Source organism: Gouania willdenowi, chromosome 19, assembly GCF_900634775.1.
Source record: "Gouania willdenowi chromosome 19, fGouWil2.1, whole genome shotgun sequence".
NCBI classification, from domain to species: domain Eukaryota; kingdom Metazoa; phylum Chordata; class Actinopteri; order Blenniiformes; family Gobiesocidae; genus Gouania; species Gouania willdenowi.
In genome coordinates, this window is record NC_041062.1 from 17,262,300 (window position 1) to 17,284,842 (window position 22,543).

Sequence of the window (22,543 nt, forward strand, 5' to 3'; positions counted from 1 at the left end):
AGGCTGTTCCTCCAAAGCACGACTCCCCCTCCTCTTATTTCCATCGCTGGCTCATACTCAAACTACCCTCTGTCAAAGCATACTGTACATAGGCACGCAACATCATCAGCTACATATATGACATACACAACGCACAACGTCAAGTTGGATACTGTCCCCTGCCCAATTTAGAAACATTTCAAATCGTGACGCGCAATATTATCTGCACGTTATCGGTATTAGCTGATATAGTAGGGCTGGGCGGTATGACCAAAAATGTATATCACAGTGTTTTTCAAATTTCTAACGGTTTCATGGTATATGACGGTATTTTTTTGTTTTTCATACATAATCAGGTGTTCACAGCATTTTCTACTGGTTGAGAGATGAATTACTGCAGTAGATTGACTTAGGATGGTCTATTTTACTGTCATGATGAGTGACTATTGTAGAATAATTCCACACTAGTAGTCATGCAAGTTTGCAACAGCAGCCCAATGGCTCTTTGTCACGCTAGCTTAGCTTTAGCATTAGCTTGATGTCTAGCTTTAAATGCTGCATACTCAGTGGTGTGGTGGTTTCTTATGGTGAATAAGGTATAGCGCTTTGTTTGCAGCTCCACCAGGACTTTTTTATGCATTATAGGAATTACAAATTGCAATGGTTTGCTCTTTTTTTTTTGTGTATTATTGCCGACATGCTACCGGTACAGCGGTATATTAGAAATTAATATAATGGTATTCGGTATGAACCGGTATGCCGCCCAGTCCTACAATATAGTTATGTATCATACATCGGCCATTTTGCCAATCATTTTGATCATACTGTATATGTTGGCATCTCGCCGCCCGTGGAGAGGCATGGCTAAGCGTTGCCATCTTGTGTGTGGGGATCAGACTGTAGGAGTGTTTGTAAATCAATCTTAAAGTACAATTATTCACTGAATTTACTGATTGCATAACAGATCGATTTTTTTGCCATATTAATTTATTAATTTCGTCATATAGACTTAATATACATATATATATATACTGTATATAGAGTTAACTTGTTCACACCGAACATGACTTCAGCGACTATGGCGACTAGATTCCATTTAAAATCAATGTAAATGACGCGACTTAAAACGACCTCCCTTCAAGCAACGCGATTCTCGCCATTCCAGCGACTCGGTTGGGTGTCCTGGATTGCTGGAAGTCGCTCAAAGTCGAAAATGTTAAACTTTTCATTCGACTTAGAGTGACGCTGTGTCGTGTCATCCAATCCACGTCCATCCAAGATTTGGTCGTCACTGTCTGTAGAGCCGGAGGCTTCACTGAGAGGGCTGTACAATGTCAAATGAAAGTGGCATACTCCTTGAATAAGCCTAACTCATCCTTTAGTAACTCCGTCAGTAGAGCATTTAAACCGTAAGTAAAAGTCTGTGATAAGTGTTGTTGACGTATGAACGGAGACGAAGTGATCAGCCCTCTCAGTGATGCCTCCCACTCTGCAAACACGTACTATTCCTGGGTCGTCACGATGAAACGATCAAAAAGCGCGACTATGTTCAAGCGACTCATCGAGGGCAATTTAAGCGACTATAGACTATATAGAATGAAATTTTGTCACACGGCTCAAGAATAATATAGGAGCAATAAAAAACAGTGCCATTGCGCCCATTTGAGAAACACTGTTAATTGTAAAGGAAGTGGCTAGATTCAAGAATTTTAATAGTTTGAGGAACACAACGATTACCACCAAGAGGACATCCGTAATATAAGGATGGGGATTATTTGCCTGCTCCCACGTTCAAAGGGAGACCTTCACATAATTGGTGGCTTGTTCTCATGAAATTTTTCAGGATAATTAACATTTAGATAATAATGCAGCTTGGAACCAATCACGCCTTCTTCTTTTACCCAGACTGAAGTCCAAATGGCTCCTAATGACATCAATAAGTTTTGAGGAGTGTTGTATGATTGAGTGCTTTTCTCACTCTGAGTGACTGGAGTGGAAGGCAGCTCGCACTGTGCTTTGACAAATGTCAACAAGCAGGACACATTTAAAGAGATTTTCGTTCCAAGTCTTTAAAAATCCAACTTTTGTTGTCTCGCTCGTGTTTTTATTTTTCTCTGTCTGTTTCAACATACGTTCAAAGCAACTTAAATATAGCTCCTCAAGAGTGACAGAAACCATCAGACTGAGTTACAGAGAGTGAAGATGACTTTGTTTCTTTTGATCATGAAAAAAATAAATAAATAAAAAATCTCAGTATTCATTATTTTTCTTGTTTTGATGTATTGGGTGGGATTAAAAAAAAAACCTCTGGTAACACTTTTCTTGAAGTTTTATACACTAGGCTGTCATTAGCATGAATAAGGTGTCATCAAGGCTGTCAATAAGTGTCGTTCGCTAAATTATGACACCTTTGAAGCTATGTTGGCATTTTTTGGGTTAGGTGGAGGGATCTAGTGGGGTTAGGGTTAGTTATTATAGTTCAGAGGTATAAATGTGATATATCCTACTCCAGTAGAAGTACTATTACTAGATACAAATTGTACTCAAGTACAAGTAAGTCATACATAAAATACTCAAGTACAAGTAACAAGTAGCTAAAATAAATTGTACTCAAAGTCAAAGTTACTAGTTACTTTCACCCCCCAGGTTTATTTTTTGATAATAAATCGTTGCCATGGTTCCCTTGCATACATCTCATGTATAAACGTATAAAGGGACCAAATCTCTTTATTTTCCACAAAGGCATTTGTAGTAGGGCTGAACGATTTTGGAAAATAATCTAAGAGCGATTTTTTTCGTCAATATTGCGATTGCAATTTAATATGTAATTATGTTTACAAAGGCCTCTTGTCATGTATTTTTCAGTGAACACAAGCAATAAATTAATCTTTTTCATAATAAACAATTTCAGATTTATTTAAACTTTAAATAAATATAACATATTGGACTTCACTTCTTAAACACTCTCTGAACTTAACAGGACAGTACAAGACAAGAAAATAAAATAAAAAATTAAATGAAATTTAATGAAATTAAATGAAATTAAATGAAATTAAAAAAATTGTAGCCTTTGCGATTACAAATCTGAGTTTTATGATATTGCGATCAGTAGAAAATAAAATGTTTGTCAAAATGTACAATTATATTTTAAATGAAATAACACCAATGAGTTCAATTTAAAATAAACAAAATTCTCAGGCTCTAAGTATAGCAACATTTATGAACTCTAGAAATTAGAAGATAATGAGCATTAGGGGTGGGAACCTCTGGGTACCTCCCGATACGATACACGATACAAAGCTCAATGATTATCTCACGATATTACAATACTGCGATAATCGATATATTGGTCAGAAATCAATCTACAATAATCTATGACATAACAAGAACAAAAAAGATTAAGTGAAAAAATACATATTTATTTGAAAAAGTGTCCTATGAACAGTGACACTATTTTAGTGCAACATTTCTGTAAATAAGTGTCAACATATCAATGTAAACAAATAAGTATCTCCAATAATGCTTTCTGTAAACAAAAATCAGGGTCTTTCTTATACCAGTGACACCATTATAGTGCAATATTCCAGTAAACAATATATTAGTTCCTTCAACAAACAGTGACAAAATTTCTGTGAAGACGTACCTGCACATTTTAGTGAAAAAGCAGAAAACGTTTTGAAAATATAATTAAATCAATCTTAAATAAAAATTAAAAAAAAACATATACACATAATTTTTTAAATCGATACTTAGCGTGAGCATATCGATAATCGATCGTGCGAAAAAATATTGTGATATATTGCCGTATTGAGATATTGTCACATTCCTAACCAGCATTCATTGTTGTTTTGGCGTTACGTTTAAATCTGGTTATGATGTGATGCATTTGATTGTTGTTTTTTTTTTTTTTGTTGTTTCATAATAATGATTTACTCAGTAACTGTTAGGTGTAGAAATGTAACACATTACGTCTTTCAAAGAAAGAGTACAAGTACCCATAAAATCAACTCAATTACAGTAACATGAGTACTTGTTATCCATTACTTTCACCTCTGGTAGTTAGTATAGTTAATATAAACTGTCAATCATTTTTACTATGGGAGTTTCTGTCTCCTGAGGTTACACACACACACACGCACACACACGCACACAAACACGCATACTGACTGACTTAGAACCGGCACGAGGAGGGAATTCCTTCATTTGCACGCTCAGGCACCCACACACGTGCTCAGCATATGTCAGTCGCACACTTTGAACACGTAACGGTAATCATTCGATAAAGAATGAAAGGTTTCCTACTAACCACAGTCTGAAAGAGCCTTTAAAGAGCTGAAGGTTACTAGACACACACTGATCCTGGTCCTGTCTGTGTGCATGTGCCACATACGTCTGATTCAGCATCTCTTCACCCGTTTCCAGGCTGCTTATGGTGCATGTTTGTCAGATGTACAAACATTGCATGCATGCTAAGTAGAAGCCCAACCAGCCGTATAAGCAGTGTGTGTGTGTGTGTGTGTGTGTGTGGTGCTTTTTGAACTCTCTCCGCTTCTTATTGTGCACTCCATTGAACAAAGGAATGTTTGCCAGGACACATGCAATGCAGTCTTTTCTCATGGCAAGAAAATAACCTATGCTCCACAACACCAGATTAATTACTATTTGTTCAGTTAGCATGTATTACACGGGGTGTATAATTAGCCTTCACAGTTTCTGTTTGTATTCCCAGATGAGTGAGCGGCTTCTATAGAAGCTGTAGGGCTAATGCGTGTGTGCGTATGCATTATTTACACACGTGTCTGTGTGTGTCTCTGTCTATCCAGGATGTTGGAGTACTCACTAAACCTGCAGAGCGTCAGCTTTTCAGCGGTGCGGACGGTTCGCGTGCTGAGACCTCTGAGGGCCATCAACCGAGTGCCAAGTGAGTGCGGCCCCAGCGGCCTTTTGCTCCTCAGCTTTCCAACCGCTGAGCGGATCCTTCGGGACCGTCCGACCTCTGAGGCTGTGATGATTTACGTCTCATCTCAAGATAACAAGAAACTTTGATCAAATAACTAAAGACTGCTCCATGCTTTATTTAGTTTGATGTTTGCACATAGAAAGTAGATATATATCATAGATAACATAGGTAACACAACTCATTATGCAAACACAAAACTTCTCTGTGTGCTACTTGTCATTTGTCATTTTCCGACTGAAGCGCAGTTATATTTTCATTTTAATGGTTATTTTATTTATTCGTTTTATCTTTATTCATTCCGTACTCAGTGACATTGAGTTTAATATTTTTTTTTTACAAGAAAGACCTGGGAACAACTAACATTTACAAATAGTAGACAACAAAAATAACAAACAGAAAATTAGACCAACATGCTACATTTGATGATCCATATTGAACAAACAACAAACCATAGTTTTTTTTTTATAGGTTTCTATTAAAAATCACTAACTACTGTGGCCTAAATGTGGGTTCAGACCACATGAGTCAGACTTTGCTCCCTGGATGAATGAAACAGCTTAGAGTGATTGTCATTGGTTCATCATTAGTGCATGAAAACATGAGCTATAGCTTTGGACAAAGCAAATGTCTATGTTTTTGGTTAAACTCAACACATGTTTTCCTGCCTGTATGGGTTTAGATATTTTCATTTCATATAGTTATTTATTTGAATTAGGACATTACATATTAATCAATGTGTCAATATACTGTAAATATGACGGTGGTAGCAGAATAGCTAAATTTCATGTGAAGGTTGGGTAACTGGCACAGTTTCTGATGTTTTCTGGAAGTTGATTCTAATTTTGTGCTTCTGATAGACACCATTTGGAGTTTTCATTCAGAATAACAGTTAATTCCTCTTTAAACTGACCTTGTAAACACTTATTTCCGAATGCAAATGTAATCCCGAATCAAACTTAAATCAAAATTAGGTGGCTGGTTTATTCCGATTTTAATTCTGAATTAAATAAGCACATAATTCCGCTTTGAATTAATTCGGGTCGTTCTGCGCATGCTCGGCCAGTCGCGATGACGTGCTGGTGACGACGTCATAATCCAAGATGGCAGCCCGGACTAGAGCCTAGACTATTTATTTAATAAGATCCTTAAAAGACATGGATATGATGAAAAGAGTGGGTGGACAGAAGCATCAACATGCGAACATTCACACAGACACACAGACTTATTACACACAAACGGACATCGACAAACGAAATAGGCTTTATTGGACGGGTTATACTAAAACCAGGAGACGGAGTAAATGGGTCCCTGTACTGTATGCACAGGCTGTAATATCACCAAGCAAATAATTATTCCTGGTTATTGTTTTGCGGAGTTTTACTGGGCTTTGCCAATGATTAGTTCTTATCTCCTTCTCCTGCTCAGCGGACCAAAGTGAAACTGTGTGTTATTGTCGAGCTGCTGCTTCAAAACCACAATCAAAATAAAGTGAAAATAGTTCTTATTATGTGGTCTTCTGGTCTTCTGTGTTGGAGCCAACAATAAAAGGTTTGTTTTGTGTTTTTTCCAATAGAAATGAATAAGTCACGTTTGCCCCCTGTCCAATCTGAGCTTTCCCAACCTCCAGGCCTAAAGCGGAATTGAATAAAGCCGATAAACCTGTTTTCCATGTAAACCTCAATTCGGAATGACTATTTTTATGTATAAACATGAAGCAGAATACTTTAATTACAAATAATTTAATCATTAAAAAATGTAACCATGGCCATTCTTCTCTAGTTAAAGCTGTGGTCCGTATTTCAGTGTTTTTTTTTTTACATATAAAATTGATTAAAGGTGGAGGGGCAAGCCCATTTAGAACTTTGAAAATTAAGCATGGATCCAGGAACACCTATGTTGTATTTCGTTAGAATATTTCAATAATGATACTGTAGAGGCTTCTTGTTAACCTTGCCTGCAAGATGGGTTCTCCTGGTGTTCACAAACACCAGAATCCATCTTGTGCTGCTCCAGCCCTTACCCTTCGTAAGCGAACCGAAGCGGTTCGGACTAATCATGAGGCAGTGTTGCGGTTAAGGGCGTGATATCCGGGTGTGATTAAGGCACAAGCGCCAAGGCCAAACTGGCGCATGCGCAGTTGCAAGGAGAGGAACTAGCTAGGCTACCGCTATTAGCATAGCTTTGAATCAAAATAGAAAGATGTCAATACAGGAGAATGGTTAACGTGCCCGTAACTCGCATACTCATGTTGCAAAAACGGCAAAAGTCACTCAACAACACATAGAAACTTGTTGTAACAGCATCTCTGCGGCACATTCCGATGACATTATCATTTGTTACCGTGTGATTGGCTATAACAAATTATGGGGGACAGGCACTTCGCCCAATCAGCTACAAGCATTCTGTTCATGTCTGTCCCGCCCTGGTTCCGAAAGGATTTGCTAGACACAGATTCAGATTGATGTGGAGAACTCGAGTTAGAGGGAGGGGCTACACATCAATCTGGTTCTTGCCAGGTTAACATTCATATCAGCATTTAGAATAATGACCTGAGCATTAATATAAGAAAGAATAAATGTTTTTTTTGGTTTTATTTGAGCCATTTTTTGTGGTTTTTGTTGTTTTGTGTGTTTTTATTATTGTGTTTTTGGAGCCAATTTGTGTGTTTCGGTTGTCAATCATCTTTGTCGTTTTGTGTGTTTTTCGAGTCATTTTTTGTATTTTTCTAGTCATTTTGTGTATTTTTTTGCCCATGTTTGACCTAGTTTAGTGTTTACCAAATAAAAATAATAGTAATGCATTTGATTTCCGGGGTGTGATGAAGGCAGAAGCGCTGAAGCAAAACTGGCACGTGCGCAGTTGGGAGAGGAACTAGCTGGGCTACCGCTATTAGCATAGCTCCGAATGTAAACAGAAAGATGATGATGCAGGAGGATGAACATGTGAAAGCTGCTATGAACTCAGTTTTAGAAGAATCCAGCATTTCCTTTAGAAAGAGCAACAACGAGAGGCACTCTCATTTTAGGACGGTAAAGACGCATGTTTTCACCTGCGGAGCCTTGTTGTTGTTGTAGCCATAGCTACTCAACAGCGTCTCTGCCTTTGATTGGCTAAAACAAATCATGGGTGACAGGCGCTTCACCCAATCAGCTTCAAGCATTGTGTTCATGTTCCTCCCTGGTTCTGAAAGGAGTTGCCAGACACAGACCCAGATCGATGTGGAGAACTCTAGTTAGAGGGAGGGGCTACACATCCATCTGGTTCTTGCCAGGTTAGCTTCTTGTCAAGAGTTTTCAAAGTTTTCTTAAACAGAGACTTAAAAGACTTCAAAGTTTCTCTCAGTTGTCTGGGACCATGTTATGTCTTCCATTAGGTTATGTTATTACAGTTCATAAGTAATGCAATATGGAACTATTCCCTTAGCTCCACGTGTAGAGTGACATTACATTTAAACAGCTAGTTTAAATGTAATGTCACTCTACACGTGGAGTACCATGCTGTACAAGTACCTGCATCACATACAGGCAGTGAATACAGCAAACATACATCAAATATGACAGCTGATCAGCTGTTCCCTATAAGCTTTTACATCACATATCCGATTCTAAGCATTTATTGTATATTTAAACTATCAGCGGGTTTACAGCTGCTATTTTATCAAAAGGATGGGTATATTTCCAGTGTTGGGAACGTTACTTTAAAAACGTGTATGTGTGTATGTGTGTGTGTGTGTGTGTGTGTGTGTAGCGGGTGCTGGCACGTCGCCTTAGCCAATCATAATCGCTCACCTTGTTTCGAACCCGCCTCCTCACAACAGTTGAGTCAGAAGCCGGGGATGCTTTCGGATAACATTTTATTCAATCAATACATGTAACGCACCGCATTGAACGTTTAGTAACGATAATGGCTTTGTAACGGCGTAAAAAGTAATTAGTTAGATTACCCCGTTACTGAAAAACAAACACCGTTATTATAAACGCCGTTATTCCAAACACTGTGTATTTCTGTCTGTCCAATCCAAGCCTTCTATATTTGCTGATGTAGTCCAGCTCAGGAAAGCTAGTTAAATGTGTCTTGACTCATGAAATAAAGCACCAGCTAATATCTTCTCCCATATGATTAATTGAACTTTGCATGAGGAATTACAAGCAGTATAACTTCATTCTCTTATACTGGTCTGACACTTGATATAATTATCCATTGTGCAGATGGATTAAGTTGCTCCTCTGTGGCAGAATGTAGGTCACAGATGAGTCTTTTGTTGCTTACTTTGCTACCTGGGCTGTGCTGTGTGTCTTTGTTTTGGCTTCCCTCAGCTTTTGGACTCAGACAAAATTAAGTGTAATTTTCCAACTGAGCGATTTTTATGAAACTCGCTCGTAGCTATTCAAACTATTACGATGCAAGCACACAAATCCATCATCCTCCCATAGCCAGAATTAATTTCCACTCTACTTCTTCAAAGGAGCATCAATTTTTAGGCAAATTACAGCAACTGAATAGCCTTGATCCGACATTGAAACGATGGTTTTTCAGTGTTATCTGAATTTCTATCCCAAATCTGTCATCGCCCTTTTAAAGTCAGCAATTCAAGTGAGATATGCATGTTTCTGTCAGCGTGTGAACAAGTTTATCAGCGCATAAAAGAGACATCAGCGCTCTTTCTAACCCTCCGCTGACAACTCCGCCCAAGTTCCCTCCAATAATTGCGACGCCTTGTCGATCAGCCGCTGCCTCTCATTACAGCAGCAGCAACTCGGAGAGGAGGGAATTTGTGCACTGTGATTGGCTCATTAGGCAACCAACCATCGCTCATCACGAGATGTTGATTTAATATCCCTCAATGTCAATCAATCTATTGAATTGTGGATCAATGGGCTTCACATATACTGCATGTGCTTATGTGATTGGCAAATCTTTAAAAACGATAAAAAGGTTTAGAGAATAATGCACACAGAAGTAATTTAATGAAATAATTAAAAAAGATGAATAAATAAGAGAGTCAGAAATAAAAGCAAAACAAGTTTTAAAATATAAAACAATAAAATTAGCATAAAAAACATGTAATAACATACATTAACATGTATTTTTAAACATATTTAAAACCATTAATATATATATATATATATATATATATATATATATATATATATATATTTTTTTTTTTTTTTTTTTGGGCCCCAATAGTTTACACATTGTTTTGAGGGTTTTACTGTAGATTTTATAGGAAAATTCACGGTGTATTTCAGGATCATACTACTTAAAGAACACATTACCAAGTTAAGTTTTAAAAGTATTACACTCCAATTGCCCTGAAACAGACTCCACTTCATACATCTGCCATGTGTGAGCGCACAGTGATCAAAGCCTGTCTGGCATAGGAAGCGATTTAAAAGCTGAGTCAAGCTGTGTCAGCATAAATACTAATGGTCCGAAGCATTCTGAGCTCAGGTGTAGAGCAGCTGAATCCTTTAACAGTGGACGGTGGTCCAGCTGGTACTACGGCATCATCTATTATCGTGCAGGAAGAATTATAGCCATGTGATGCATGATTTGAGTGAAGAAAAAATACATTTCAGATGGCAAACAGTCCTAATAATGTGAAATGACAGGGTAAGAAAGCTGAGCTAAAGTGAAGTAACACTGATACAGCTCAGCTCACACATTTCATGTACCGCAGTCAGAAACGATGCTTTGGTAGAAACTTGTGTTGTCATCAAGAGCTGTTTCTCAATCTGTGTACTTGTGCGGACTTGTGTGCTCGTAGACTCGTGAAACGTCATCACGCGCGGCCCAAGCCCTGTTCCGATTCAAAGTCCACTTCTCAGCAAGTCCCCGGATGAGAACTTGCTCCGCCCCTTTACTTAGCATGCATCAGAGGAGACTTGTGCGTACTCCTCCAGCTTTATTTCCCAGCATGCACTTCGAACAAGTGTAAGTTACAAAAAATACATTGACCTGCATATCGAACATCATAATAATAATAATAATAATAATAATAATAATAATAATAATAATAATAATAATAATAATGCATTAGATTAGGAGTTTAATTTCATACCTGAAGTGGTGCAGATTCTGTTTTGTCCTAAAGAAAATATTTTCAGGACAGAATTGTGTTTTTCTGTAAAAATGTAATACCTAAAACATGTAATTTTTGAGAATTAAAATACCTTATTCAAAAAGGAGAATTACTTTTATTTATTTTTTTTATTATCATTATTATAATCAATATTATTAATAAAGTATTTCCAAAATCTATCTGGAATTATTTATTTATTAGTTTTTTTAGCTTATTTTTATGATTATTTTTTTTTTACAATTATTATGAATTTCATACCAAAAAAATGTAATTATTGAATAAGAATTCAAACACCTAATTTCAATTGTTGTTTTCATAAAATGTGTTCAGAATTTTTGAATTCATCACCAAATGTTTTATTGGTTTACAAAATAATTAATATTTAAAACAATGACATTTACTCAAGGATACATATTGTTTTCTTTGATGTTTACAGTGGAGCGCACATACTATACACACTGTTGCACACAACGATGTCAGGAAGCTTGCTTTGTCCCAAAACAACGAGTATATGAAGTCTGCGCTTGCGCACTCCGCAAATTGGTTCTCCAAGTCTGCTCCCACGAGTCCGTACCCAGGAGCTCACAAGTATGCATACTTCGAATTGAGAAACGGCCAAGCTCTCCAGAAGCATGATGACGAGCCATTCATTTGATTCAGGTGTGCTTGAGCGGGGACACATCTAAAAGTCTCAGGAATCTGGCCCTCGAGGACTGTAGTTGAATACCCCTGCACAATAGCATGATGAGGCTGCATTTCAATGATATTGAACCTTTTTTTTCCACCATCAGTGGTATCTAAAATGTGGATCCAAATAAGAGAAAGTAACAGAAATCACTGCAGTGTCGGTGTTTGACCTAAAGGGGGCGCACAGTAAGATCAGAAGTCCTAAGTCGAGACCATTCAAGTCCATGGCTACATCCGAATAGTCCCTCCTATCTCCTTTCCTATCCATTTTTCTATAACTCCGTGGATGATGTCACAGGGTTAAGTAAAGGCGTTAAGAGAGGAGTAAGGAAAAGGCCATCACGTTTATTTTGACAATCAGACGCAATTATACTTGGTGACGTAATAATTTGACGGCTGCGAAGGTTAGTGACATCTGCCGTGGTGAAAAAAACTACACATTTCCAAAAATGCGCGACTAAAAGCACATTTATAACACTTTCCACTGCTATAATGTTAAAAATCAAAGAGTTTCAATGTAAATCAAAGGAAAATAGGCTACGAGGAACAAAAGTGAAACTAAAAGAAAGTCACAATGAGAATGGTTGCTCACACTCACCTTCCACTCACAAATATGAATTATGTTGAATAAAATATAATGTGGCTAAAAATGTCTCTGATCCCTTTTTCTGGAACCACAGTGTCTGCTTTATGTCAGTTATAATCTGATAATATGTCTTACATATAACATATGGGTTTTAGATTATTTATTTAAAGTTGTTCAAGACGTATTATTGCATTGCTAACTTACATGAGCTCCGTTACTTGCTACAGCGCTCGGGTGTGCCTTTAAATGTTGTTGCCGCTAGGAATTGTGGGTCAGCGTTATCTTGTCTCCTTTGGTAAAGGATGCATCAGTGTTTCCTACGATAAAGGAGGTAAAAAAGGAAGCATTGAGAGTTTTAGTCTCTGACAAGTCACTTTCTGTCGTGTCTATAGGCGGGACACTGACTTCCCCCTCCCCACACGGTGACGTATGGCCAGAGGACGGCCCGCCCTCCTCCCACCCACTCCGTAGCCGAGCTCATGCTGCTTTATAAACACGAGACAGAGTGTCGGGGCGGGGCGTTCACTGGTACATACAGTACATGGACTGTAGAAAACACATACATAGCACTGCGTGAAGGACGCTGAAATGCTCACCTTCGTGGGCGTGTCTGTTTACATGTCAGTCACGTCAGAGAGCTTCCTGGAGGCGCGGCTTCTCCAGCTCAGTGCCGCGTCAAATTCGTCATCAAAGTGGGAACGCGTCATCAAATTGGAGCGAAGTGTTTGGGCTCAACCTGCAGTAAGAAAGGAGCAAATCACCCTCTAACTAATGATTGAGGGAATCAATGAAAAAAAACACTTTTATCATGTTTAAAGCACAGAAAAGTAGATTTAGCTTCACATGGGCCTTTTAACTAAACAAACAATAATCAAACTGGGAAATAGAACAAGGTATAATTTTTCCAAATCAAGTGTTATTGATGGTATAATATATAAATCCAAAGAATATCAGTCTTGGAATAATTTTCTTGGCTGTCAGTTTGTTTAAAGGTGGACCTGTCAGTTGAAGTACCGCCTGACCTATTGATCATTAGACATCAAATTTGTGATTCGAGTTGAGACCAAGTCACATAACTCGCATCCACACCTCTGGTAAGAGTAGCAGGTACAACACAATTTATTTTACAACACAAGTGTTGCGGAGATAGGGGTAAACACAACATATTTGTTGTGAATACGTTTTTGTTGTTAATTTTCCATTGAAGTAAAAATCCTGTGGTAAGTTTAATTTTCATGCTATGTGAGCTACAAAGATCCCCTGATTGTCATTGCAAACATGCACTTTGTCACTGCTGTGGTATAAAGTTTATCAGCCCTCAGGGATGCACTGGTGGCCTACGGCAACAAGCAGTCGCTGCCGTGCCTGTCAATCCCAACTTAAACTTATTCCCTGAAAGCATTATTTACTTTGACTCTGAAATTTGTCAGAGTTTGCAAAGAAAGCAAACAAACGTTTGTTCTGCATTATTTCCCATGTGAACCCTTTTTCAGACTTTATACAAAGTTATCAACACTAAACAACTCTCACCTATTTAAACTTGTTGTGGAATGCTTGGCTAGAATAGAGTGGATAGTAATATAGAAGCAGGTGCCTGATGGCTTTATCCAGAATAGTGTACGTCAACCAGGTCTGCAGAAGATAAACATTCATCACTCATTTATGTTGCCGTTATTTGCCTGTAAATAATGCAATGGTGAGATTTTTTAACAATGTGCATGCCTGAAAACATTCATTGAATAGAAAAATATTCAAACTGCATTGTATTAACACCCTTTTATTTTACTTTGTCTTTGGCAGTATTTACAGTATTAGGCTGCGTTGTATTGATCAGGCTTGAACAAACCCATTTAGTGCCAGTTTGTGCGAGTCATCTGTTCTAAATTCAAGAAAATAAGATAGTGAAATACTCAAAGGTTGCATGCAAGAAAGCATTTGCATAATCAGTGTCGATCTTCTTTATTATTGTGAAACAGCTTTCTATTAGTATGCAGTTTGCTGCCAAGATGCATTATTATAGCAAAGGAATAATAATCTACCAAACACACGTTCTCACTTTTTGTGCTAAATTTAGTTGCCATGTTTACTTAAATGAATTACGTTTCTGTAATTTGCATATATAAGAATAATGGAGAAAATAATGTGATTTTGAATGTTTGTCACTTGGAGAGGTTAAAGCTGCAGTATTTAAGTTTATTTTGACATCAATAGGTAAAAAATACATACTAACCTTTGATTATATTGCAATTCAACGTGTTCTCTGTGTTTGAGCTTTAGAAATCCAGGTGTGTGACGTTACTTTTCTTCCAATCAGAGATCTTTTAACAAACAGAGTGCTCAATGAGCTGTTTCAGGGGCGTTACTATCGGCTGCCCTACTAAAGTCCATGCGCGTTCTGTTGTAGTAAAAGTCCCCATCGTGGCGTTACGGTTACACGGCTAAGCAGGTGGAAAAAGATAGACCGACATGGTGAAGAAACAATCTAAAGCACTTGCTGTTGATAACTTTGGGGGATGTGATAGAGACCTTGAGCTGAAAGAGACCTCCCAATCTACCCTTGATACAAACAGCCACTTGTTTACTTTTATCCTTTTAATGCAATACTTTGAACCATTTGATTAGTCAGAAATGATCAAAGTCTTAGCTGAGCATGTCGATAGATAAAGTAAGACGGCAAATATAAAGGATGCATGAATAGTTTGTAAATATCAATAAACCAAGGAGACAATGAACCTTTAAAACTTTGCAGGGAACCCTGGTCGACGTCCAAAGGCGTTAAAAACACTGTCGCACATTTGGAATATAATTACACTTTTATGACTCTATCAGATGATCAATCAGTGTGGATAAATATTTATTTGGAAATCTTTGCATCAGTGTAAAAGGTGAGGTAAATGTAACACAACATAATATAAATCATGGTTACCATTGGTGAACTGATAACCAGTGGTATCCATCAGTAGGTGGCAGTACATGGACACACATTCATTCTGATGTGCATCATTAACCTTTGTTAGCATGTTAGTTATCTGCATCCTCACATCTTTTAAAGTGCCTCACACACTTACACAATCGTCTCTCTCCATGCATCGTCGAAAATGTAATTTTGTGCTCGTGCATCAATATCACGCTTCGTTTCATGAGTCGCGATACGCTTTATCAGGTTCAGTGTTGGAGCAGTGTGCACTCCACTCATTGTCTTACATTTCCTCCCAGATACGACGTCAATGCACAAGCATCACAACAGCATCATAGGGGCTGATTTTCTCTGGCACACTTGTTCCCAACTATAGGCATTGTGTTTGTCTTCCCGTGTCAGTGTATTTAAATCGAATCAAGAATGCCAACGTTTCCATTATTCTCTAAGCTGCCGGCGGTTGAGGATAGTGTTAGTGTATTTTGTAAGGTAAATCCATTAAACAGGTTACACTGTAATAATGAAGTTCAACTAAACTATATTTTTTGTAGCACCAAATACAACAAGTCATCTCAAAGCACAAGTTGCATATTATATAATTGTGTTTTAACAAAAGTGGGGCGATATTTCGTTAAACAAGTTATTGTGATACTAAAACGCCGGAAAACGTATCGTCGAGCGTACGAGTGGTGTCGCGAGGTGGGGTGTATCAGTATCAGATTTAAAAAATCCACACGTTCTACTAGACACCAGATGCTTATGGTTTGTTTTCAATTGTTTTTTGCTATTAAGGTGATATACCCGGACAAAATATATCACTAAGTACGGACTTAAAGTCAAAATTATTTTTCCTACTGAAATTATTTTGTCTTTTTTTCTCTTACCAAAAATATTGCATCATTATCGTGTCTATTGTATCGCATCGTGCAACGCCCCGACACATAGACTGAGTTTGAGATTCTTGCCAGGGAGGGCAGAAGAAAAAAATAGAATATATATATAGACAGATAGAAAAATGATTAATAACATAATTGATAATTTGACTACAAAATTTAGCTTTCTGCTTCATTTTTATGAACTGCTGGGTGCAGTGTTGTTTCACTATTTACATTGAGAAGAAGAATTGTGCAACAGAAGAAGACGATGATCACATGACTCAAGTGCCAAAAAACGAACTTGTAGTTTTAAACGAACAACAAATGAATTTGCACAGCCACTGTGTTCATTGGCACTGAAAATAGTTGTATATTATGTACATTATATTAAGAATTGTTTTCTTTTTCCATTGAATTTGGGAAAACTCTAATGAAAACTTTTGACCACCATGGGGGGGCAATGCCCCCCTGCCCCCCGCAAACTCTGCCTATTGCCCGACCTAGTTTTCATAACGGTAATTTTACAAAAAAATAAAGATTCCACATGAGAAAGCATCACAGACAATGAAGAGGAAACCTCCAGCAGAACCAGACTCAGAGGTGACAGTTATTGGCCAGACTGGTTGGGGTTAACGCCAAGATACCTTGACAGAAAGACATGTTACATGGATCGGTATGAAGTCATATTCAATCTATTTTGGTCTGCCAGATATTGAAAATATGGAACGGTAACCTAAAGTGGAAAAAGAGAGAAAGAGAACCTGGACAGTGAGATTGTGGAGAAATAACTTAAAGTGAGGGAGTCAGTGAAAAGGAGAAGAAGTGGGCAGTCAACACAACTCGCCAATATTATGAGTTGAGATGAAGATTCAAATGTCACAAGATAATCTTGTGCAGTTTATTTTTTTATTTTTTTCCCAGCTCAGAGAACATGATCTCCTATTTGTCAAGCTTTAGAATGAGAAACACACCCGTAGCAGCTGCTGGAGTGCAAGTCATATTTTGTTGCTTAAAAAGAGAAGAGATGCCATTTTCCCTCAGGTTATTTTCACATCAAAGAGGTCGAGGTTCCCTTTGTTTTACAGTTCCCTGTGGTTGTCTTTGGGGCCTTAACTTTGATCAGTGTGCAGGTAAACGGGAGACAGGTATAGGAACACCTTACCACGCAGTCCAGAGATGAATGAAAACTGTCTGCTTTTAATTTGACAATTGATAAATGGAGAAGTAGTCAAGGTTTTTTGTAAAATAAGATTTTTTTAGGTTGAGAAACTCTCTTGTAGTCAGGCAACTTATACTCTCATTTGAACGATTATTGATTAGGAATAGGACGATGTATCAAGTGACACGTTCTCACCACATTACCACAGATTTTGTGTGGGTGGCGTTAAGCATTTTTCCCTTCACATTCTGACATGCTGAATTTCTCTAACCTTCTTTTTTCACTTTAGGAACTAAAGTCTTATCTTTTTTATTGTTTATTTAATGTTTTTATATTCAGTTTGAAACTTGCGACGCTCTTACAGACTTCAAAGTGAAGCTAATTTTAATGTAATAAATTATGAATGACTAAAAGCATTTATTAATAAATGAAATAACGGATTAATCGTTTTTAATTAAACTTTTGTTTTTATTCAAACTATCACGTATTGATCACATGGGACATGATCAGTACACTGTGACTTCAGTGTATTGTACCAACCGTTAATTGAGCCTTTAGACCAGGCTCAATTTCATTATAGTTCAGCGACCAAATACAACACGTACCAAAAAAAAATCATTTCAAAATTTCATTCATTTATTTATTTTTTAAAGGAAAAACTTCATCATTATTGCTCACCGTTACAAAAATGAGTTCCTCCAGCAGGTGAATTAAAAACGTCTTTGATTCTGTGGCGTATTTTCAAAAAAATATTTTGTTGAGTTATTTGCAAGGTATTCTAGGGTATTTGTGCGATGACTTGGGGATTTAAAAAGGCTACAATTATGCAATGTAAGACGTGATATTAACGTGCGAGTGTTCTCACTAGTCAAATATTAAAATATCTGGAAGACCTGCGAGGGTCGAGCTGGTATAGTCACTAGTAGCAGGCAGTGTATCAGAGTGAAACAGGAAAATAAATGGTAAAATGGTTGTAAACATAACATATTATAGATTATTCATCTTTTTAATGCCCTGATCTTATTAATGTAATTTAGTTGTTATGCTTTAGCTTCAATGGAAACCCAAGCAATATCTTCTGCACTGTCTATGTGTGAGTCACAGTTTGTGTTGCATCTGGATATGAAAAAGAAATTGATGAAAGACAAAAAAAAATGCGATGACTCATATACAGAGAGAGTTTTGGTTCTGAAATCATTAATGACTCTGCACAACCAGGTCTTAGTGGTTTGTGAGGCTGTGGACAGTAAGGAATGAGTGGGCACAAAAGTATTGTTAGAATCAAGTAACTTTGACTCTTCCAGGCTAAGGGCTCGTATTGGTTTATGTACAGAATGTGAGACTTGGGCTGCGTCTGAATAGTCCCTCCTATCTCTTTTACTATCCACTGTTCCCCTGGAACTGTTTAAGTGGTGGCCGTGATAAAGAGCGTCCGAGTTCTCTTTAAACTGAAAAAAAGCGGCTCAATGCTTCCTTTTTTTACCTCCTTTAGCCTGGGAAACACTGATGCATCCTTTACCAAAGGAGACAAGATAATGCTGACCCACAATTCGTTGCGGCGACAACATTTAAAGGGAAACGCACACCCCAGTGTTCACGGAAACTCACGACAAGTAATGGAGATCATGTAAGTTACCAATGCAAAAATATGCCTTGAACAATTTTAAATAAAGATTCTAAAACCCATATTTTATGATAAGTAAGACATATTATCAGATTGTAACTGACATAAAACAGACACTCAAGTGGTTCAAGAAAAAGTGATCAGAGACATTTTTATCCACATTATGTTTTATTCAACATAATTCATATTTCTGAGTGGAAGGTGAGCAACCTTTCTCAATGTGACATTCTTTTAGTTTCACTTTTGTTCCTCGTCGGCTGAGTACTACGTCACCTAGAGCAGGGGTTCTCAACTGGTCTCACCCTGGGACCCACATTTTTCAACGGTTATTACATCGCGACCCACTATTTTTTTTTCTTTTTTTTTGTTTAAGAATTCAGCTAACCAAATTTAGTTTTTCAAAAATTGCCATTGACAACACACATATACAATCTTTTTTAAAAACATAAATCTACATATTTTCCTGGTCAACATGTATTTCACAGCATGCCAGTCAAAAGAAAAGTTTATTCCAAAATAAAAGACAAGCAAAACATTAGAGAAATTTAGTATTTATTCATTTTTGACCAGCTGTCACCGACCCGCCCAGTACTGGTCCGCGACCCACTTTTGGGTCCCGACCCACCAGTTGAGAATTGCTGACCTAGAGGAAGTGTGTCTGATTGTCAAAACAAATGATCGCCTTTCCCTAACACCTTTCCTAACACCTTTCCTTAACCCCGTGACGTCATCTACGGGATTATGGAAAAGTGCATAGGAAAGGACCTAGGAGCTGGGACTATTTGGACGCAGCCCCGGTGTTTTTAGAACATTTTTGAATAGAAATATTTTTAGATTACAATTTTAGAATAGATACATAAATCAAATAGGATCTTTGTTAAACTGTACTTGTATTTTAAATAGCATTTTATTTTATTTATATGAAAATATTTGGAATTTATGCATGTACATTATACATGTACATGACTTCATACTGCATGTACTATACCTGGATTTACAGTGTTCCATATAAAACCCTGTTTCTACTCTCTCGTAGAGAAAACACTGTAAATCCAGGTCCTGTACTGGGTTCTTCAGCTATGCTCCTCTCTAGTCCTGATCTGCATTATGAACCCACAGCTCTTTCACTTTCTCCTCCAGCCTCAGAATATCCTTCTAGGTAGCTGTTAGCCCATTAGCTGTTTGCCTGCTAGCATAGCTTTGCAGCTGGTTCGTTTGTCTCAAAAAGTACAGACATCCTGTACGTTGAAACTGCATATGACTGAAGACCAGTTTTTTTTTATTACACTTGTTGAAACCAGGATGTTGCACAGATCAATGTCCTCCCACACACAAAATAGAGGAAATAGTGGATTGCATGCATTGTGTTCATTAGAACTAAGAACGACACATCGATGCTTCAGTTAAAAAAAAAAAAAAAAAAAAAAAAAATATATATATATATATATATATATATATATATATATGTTCCAATTCTGGGTTGTTGCAGCATTTCTTACATGCTGCGTGTTACCGCACACACGCAGAATAGCAAGCGACGCAGGTGTACCAGGAAAGCCCATTAGTTCACTGTACATAGATTACAAAGCTAGTCGGACCAGAGTTGCTCCTGGACAGCAGAGCAGAAAAAACAGACCTAATCTTCCTGCTAACAGATGGCTCTCCTATCACACAGCAACACGCCTGCCAGCCGTGCTAGAACGGTGGGGCCACCCACGGCGAGGTTGGAGAGGGCATGCAGGCGGAGGAGGAGATGATTGTTATTGAATATGAAATGTCGATTGCTTGGAATGGGCATGCTATTCAGGTCGAGAAGAGGCTCAGAGGATAGACTCTCTTATCCGAGAGACATAAAAAAATGATCTTTCTAAGATATCCGCGAGTCTCCGTCAGTCAAAAACGACTTTTTCTTGTACGGTTATTGCGGAACTTCCTGATGAATCAAATAATAACTAGATCCACCTAAAATATATTTAGAAAGTTACACAATGATTGCTTGTCACAGTCCCATTAGACACAGAGATTGCACAGGGCTCAGTTTTGTTTGCCTGCATGGTCTCCGTGAGTGCTAATCACAGTTTCAGGTTCATTGTGGTTTATTACGTGTTTGCCTCTGTCATCGACTGGTCTTCTGCCAGCATGTTTCTCACACTGAACCCTTAGTCAGCTCGAATTGGTTCCAGCAAATCTTAACTCCTCCAAACATCAGTGATCAGCAACATCAAGTGAGGAGTACACCCTCATGTATGCCCTCAAATGAGTTTTTGAATATGTCAGTTGTGCTAGTTTATCTTCATCATCAGTAGTTGCAGTTCGACCCGTATCATCAGGAGTTTGGCGATTAGGTGATGAAGCACAAGGTTTCACCGTTTTACTCTGGTACAAGAATTGGTTTCTATCAGGGTCATTGAAGTCTACGCACAGGTTTATTATGGTTGGCATGATGGAGCAAGAATGGTCATGGTTGGATCCTTTCCACGCGACGTTCTTTCCGTCGTTCTTCTTGATTCTCGTCTGCAGTCTCAGAACATGATTGGACCACATTAATTGTTCAAAACCTGGAATTTCTGTGAAGATTGGTCTTTGTTTAAAATGAGATGGACTGAGTTTGAGTAGGGCGTTGATAACCAAATGTGTATGTTTTTGTGTTATACTAAATGGTATTACAGTTTTACCAGTTATGTGAATATACTGGTTTTAAAATACTGGGTTATGGATAGGGCTGTGAAAAAAAAATTTTTCAATTAAAAAATCATTTTTTTATTTTAATTTATGTATTTATTTATTTATTTTTTGATACTTAATATTTTTGTGTATTTGTGCAATATTTCAGTGGTGGTTACGATGCTGTCAATGGTTATTTGATGCACTTGATTTTGTGATGGCAGTGTGTAATGCCTGCAATATTTACTCTATGTATGCACAGGCATTTTATTTTCATATAATCTGTTGAGATTATGTGAAAATAAAACACAATAGGAGAAATGATTTTTTTGTGCATTGTCAGTAACTCAGGGTGATTTATCCTTAATGTTCTCACTTGCAGTTGTTACAATGCCGTCATTATGTTGTCATGGTTACTTTGAGACTTCTACGCAGTAGTTTCAGTGAGAAGAAACTTGTTGCACTTTATTTTATGATGGCAGTGTGTAACACTGCATCTTTTTTTTTATTTTCAGTGAAAATGTGCAAAAACACGAATAATAAAAAATAAATAGGTTGTTTTGAAGACTCAATTTGTCCTCTGAATGATCAATATCTTCTGATGAACATATACAGCAACTTGATTTTTCATCTCTACGATTAATTTTGATATTATCTGGGTAGAATATTGCGATATATTGTGATAATATATCGTGACCCACGTATCGCAATATGTATCGTATTGCAACAAATATGTATCGTATTGCAACATCCTTGCCAATACTCATCCCTAGTTATGTTCACCTTAATATCTCTAATAATCCACATTCAAATCACTTCAACTGTATTTATATAGCGCAAATTACAATAAAGTCACCTCAAAGTGCGTAACACAAAAATAGAGTCCATAGTAAGAAAGAAAGAACCCAACAAGATCATATGATAGTTTGGCCAGTTGACGGTTGGATGGGTTGTGTGGTTCTCTACCTAACCAGTGTTTTATTTTTGCCTGAGTTATTTTCGTGATTTAT

The 22,543-nt window shown here is 37.5% G+C and overlaps 1 protein-coding gene across 14 annotated transcripts in view; it reads left to right on the forward strand.

The window, feature by feature from the left end:
* cacna1g (calcium channel, voltage-dependent, T type, alpha 1G subunit) overlaps positions 1-22,543 on the forward strand; it is a 329,241-nt gene that overhangs the window by 141,793 nt on the left and 164,905 nt on the right. For all 14 annotated transcript variants that reach the window (XM_028475732.1, XM_028475730.1, XM_028475738.1 and 11 more), the window contains exon 5: positions 4,803-4,900. In XM_028475732.1, the coding sequence (XP_028331533.1) occupies positions 4,803-4,900 (98 nt within the window). The remainder of the gene's footprint in view (positions 1-4,802; positions 4,901-22,543) is intronic.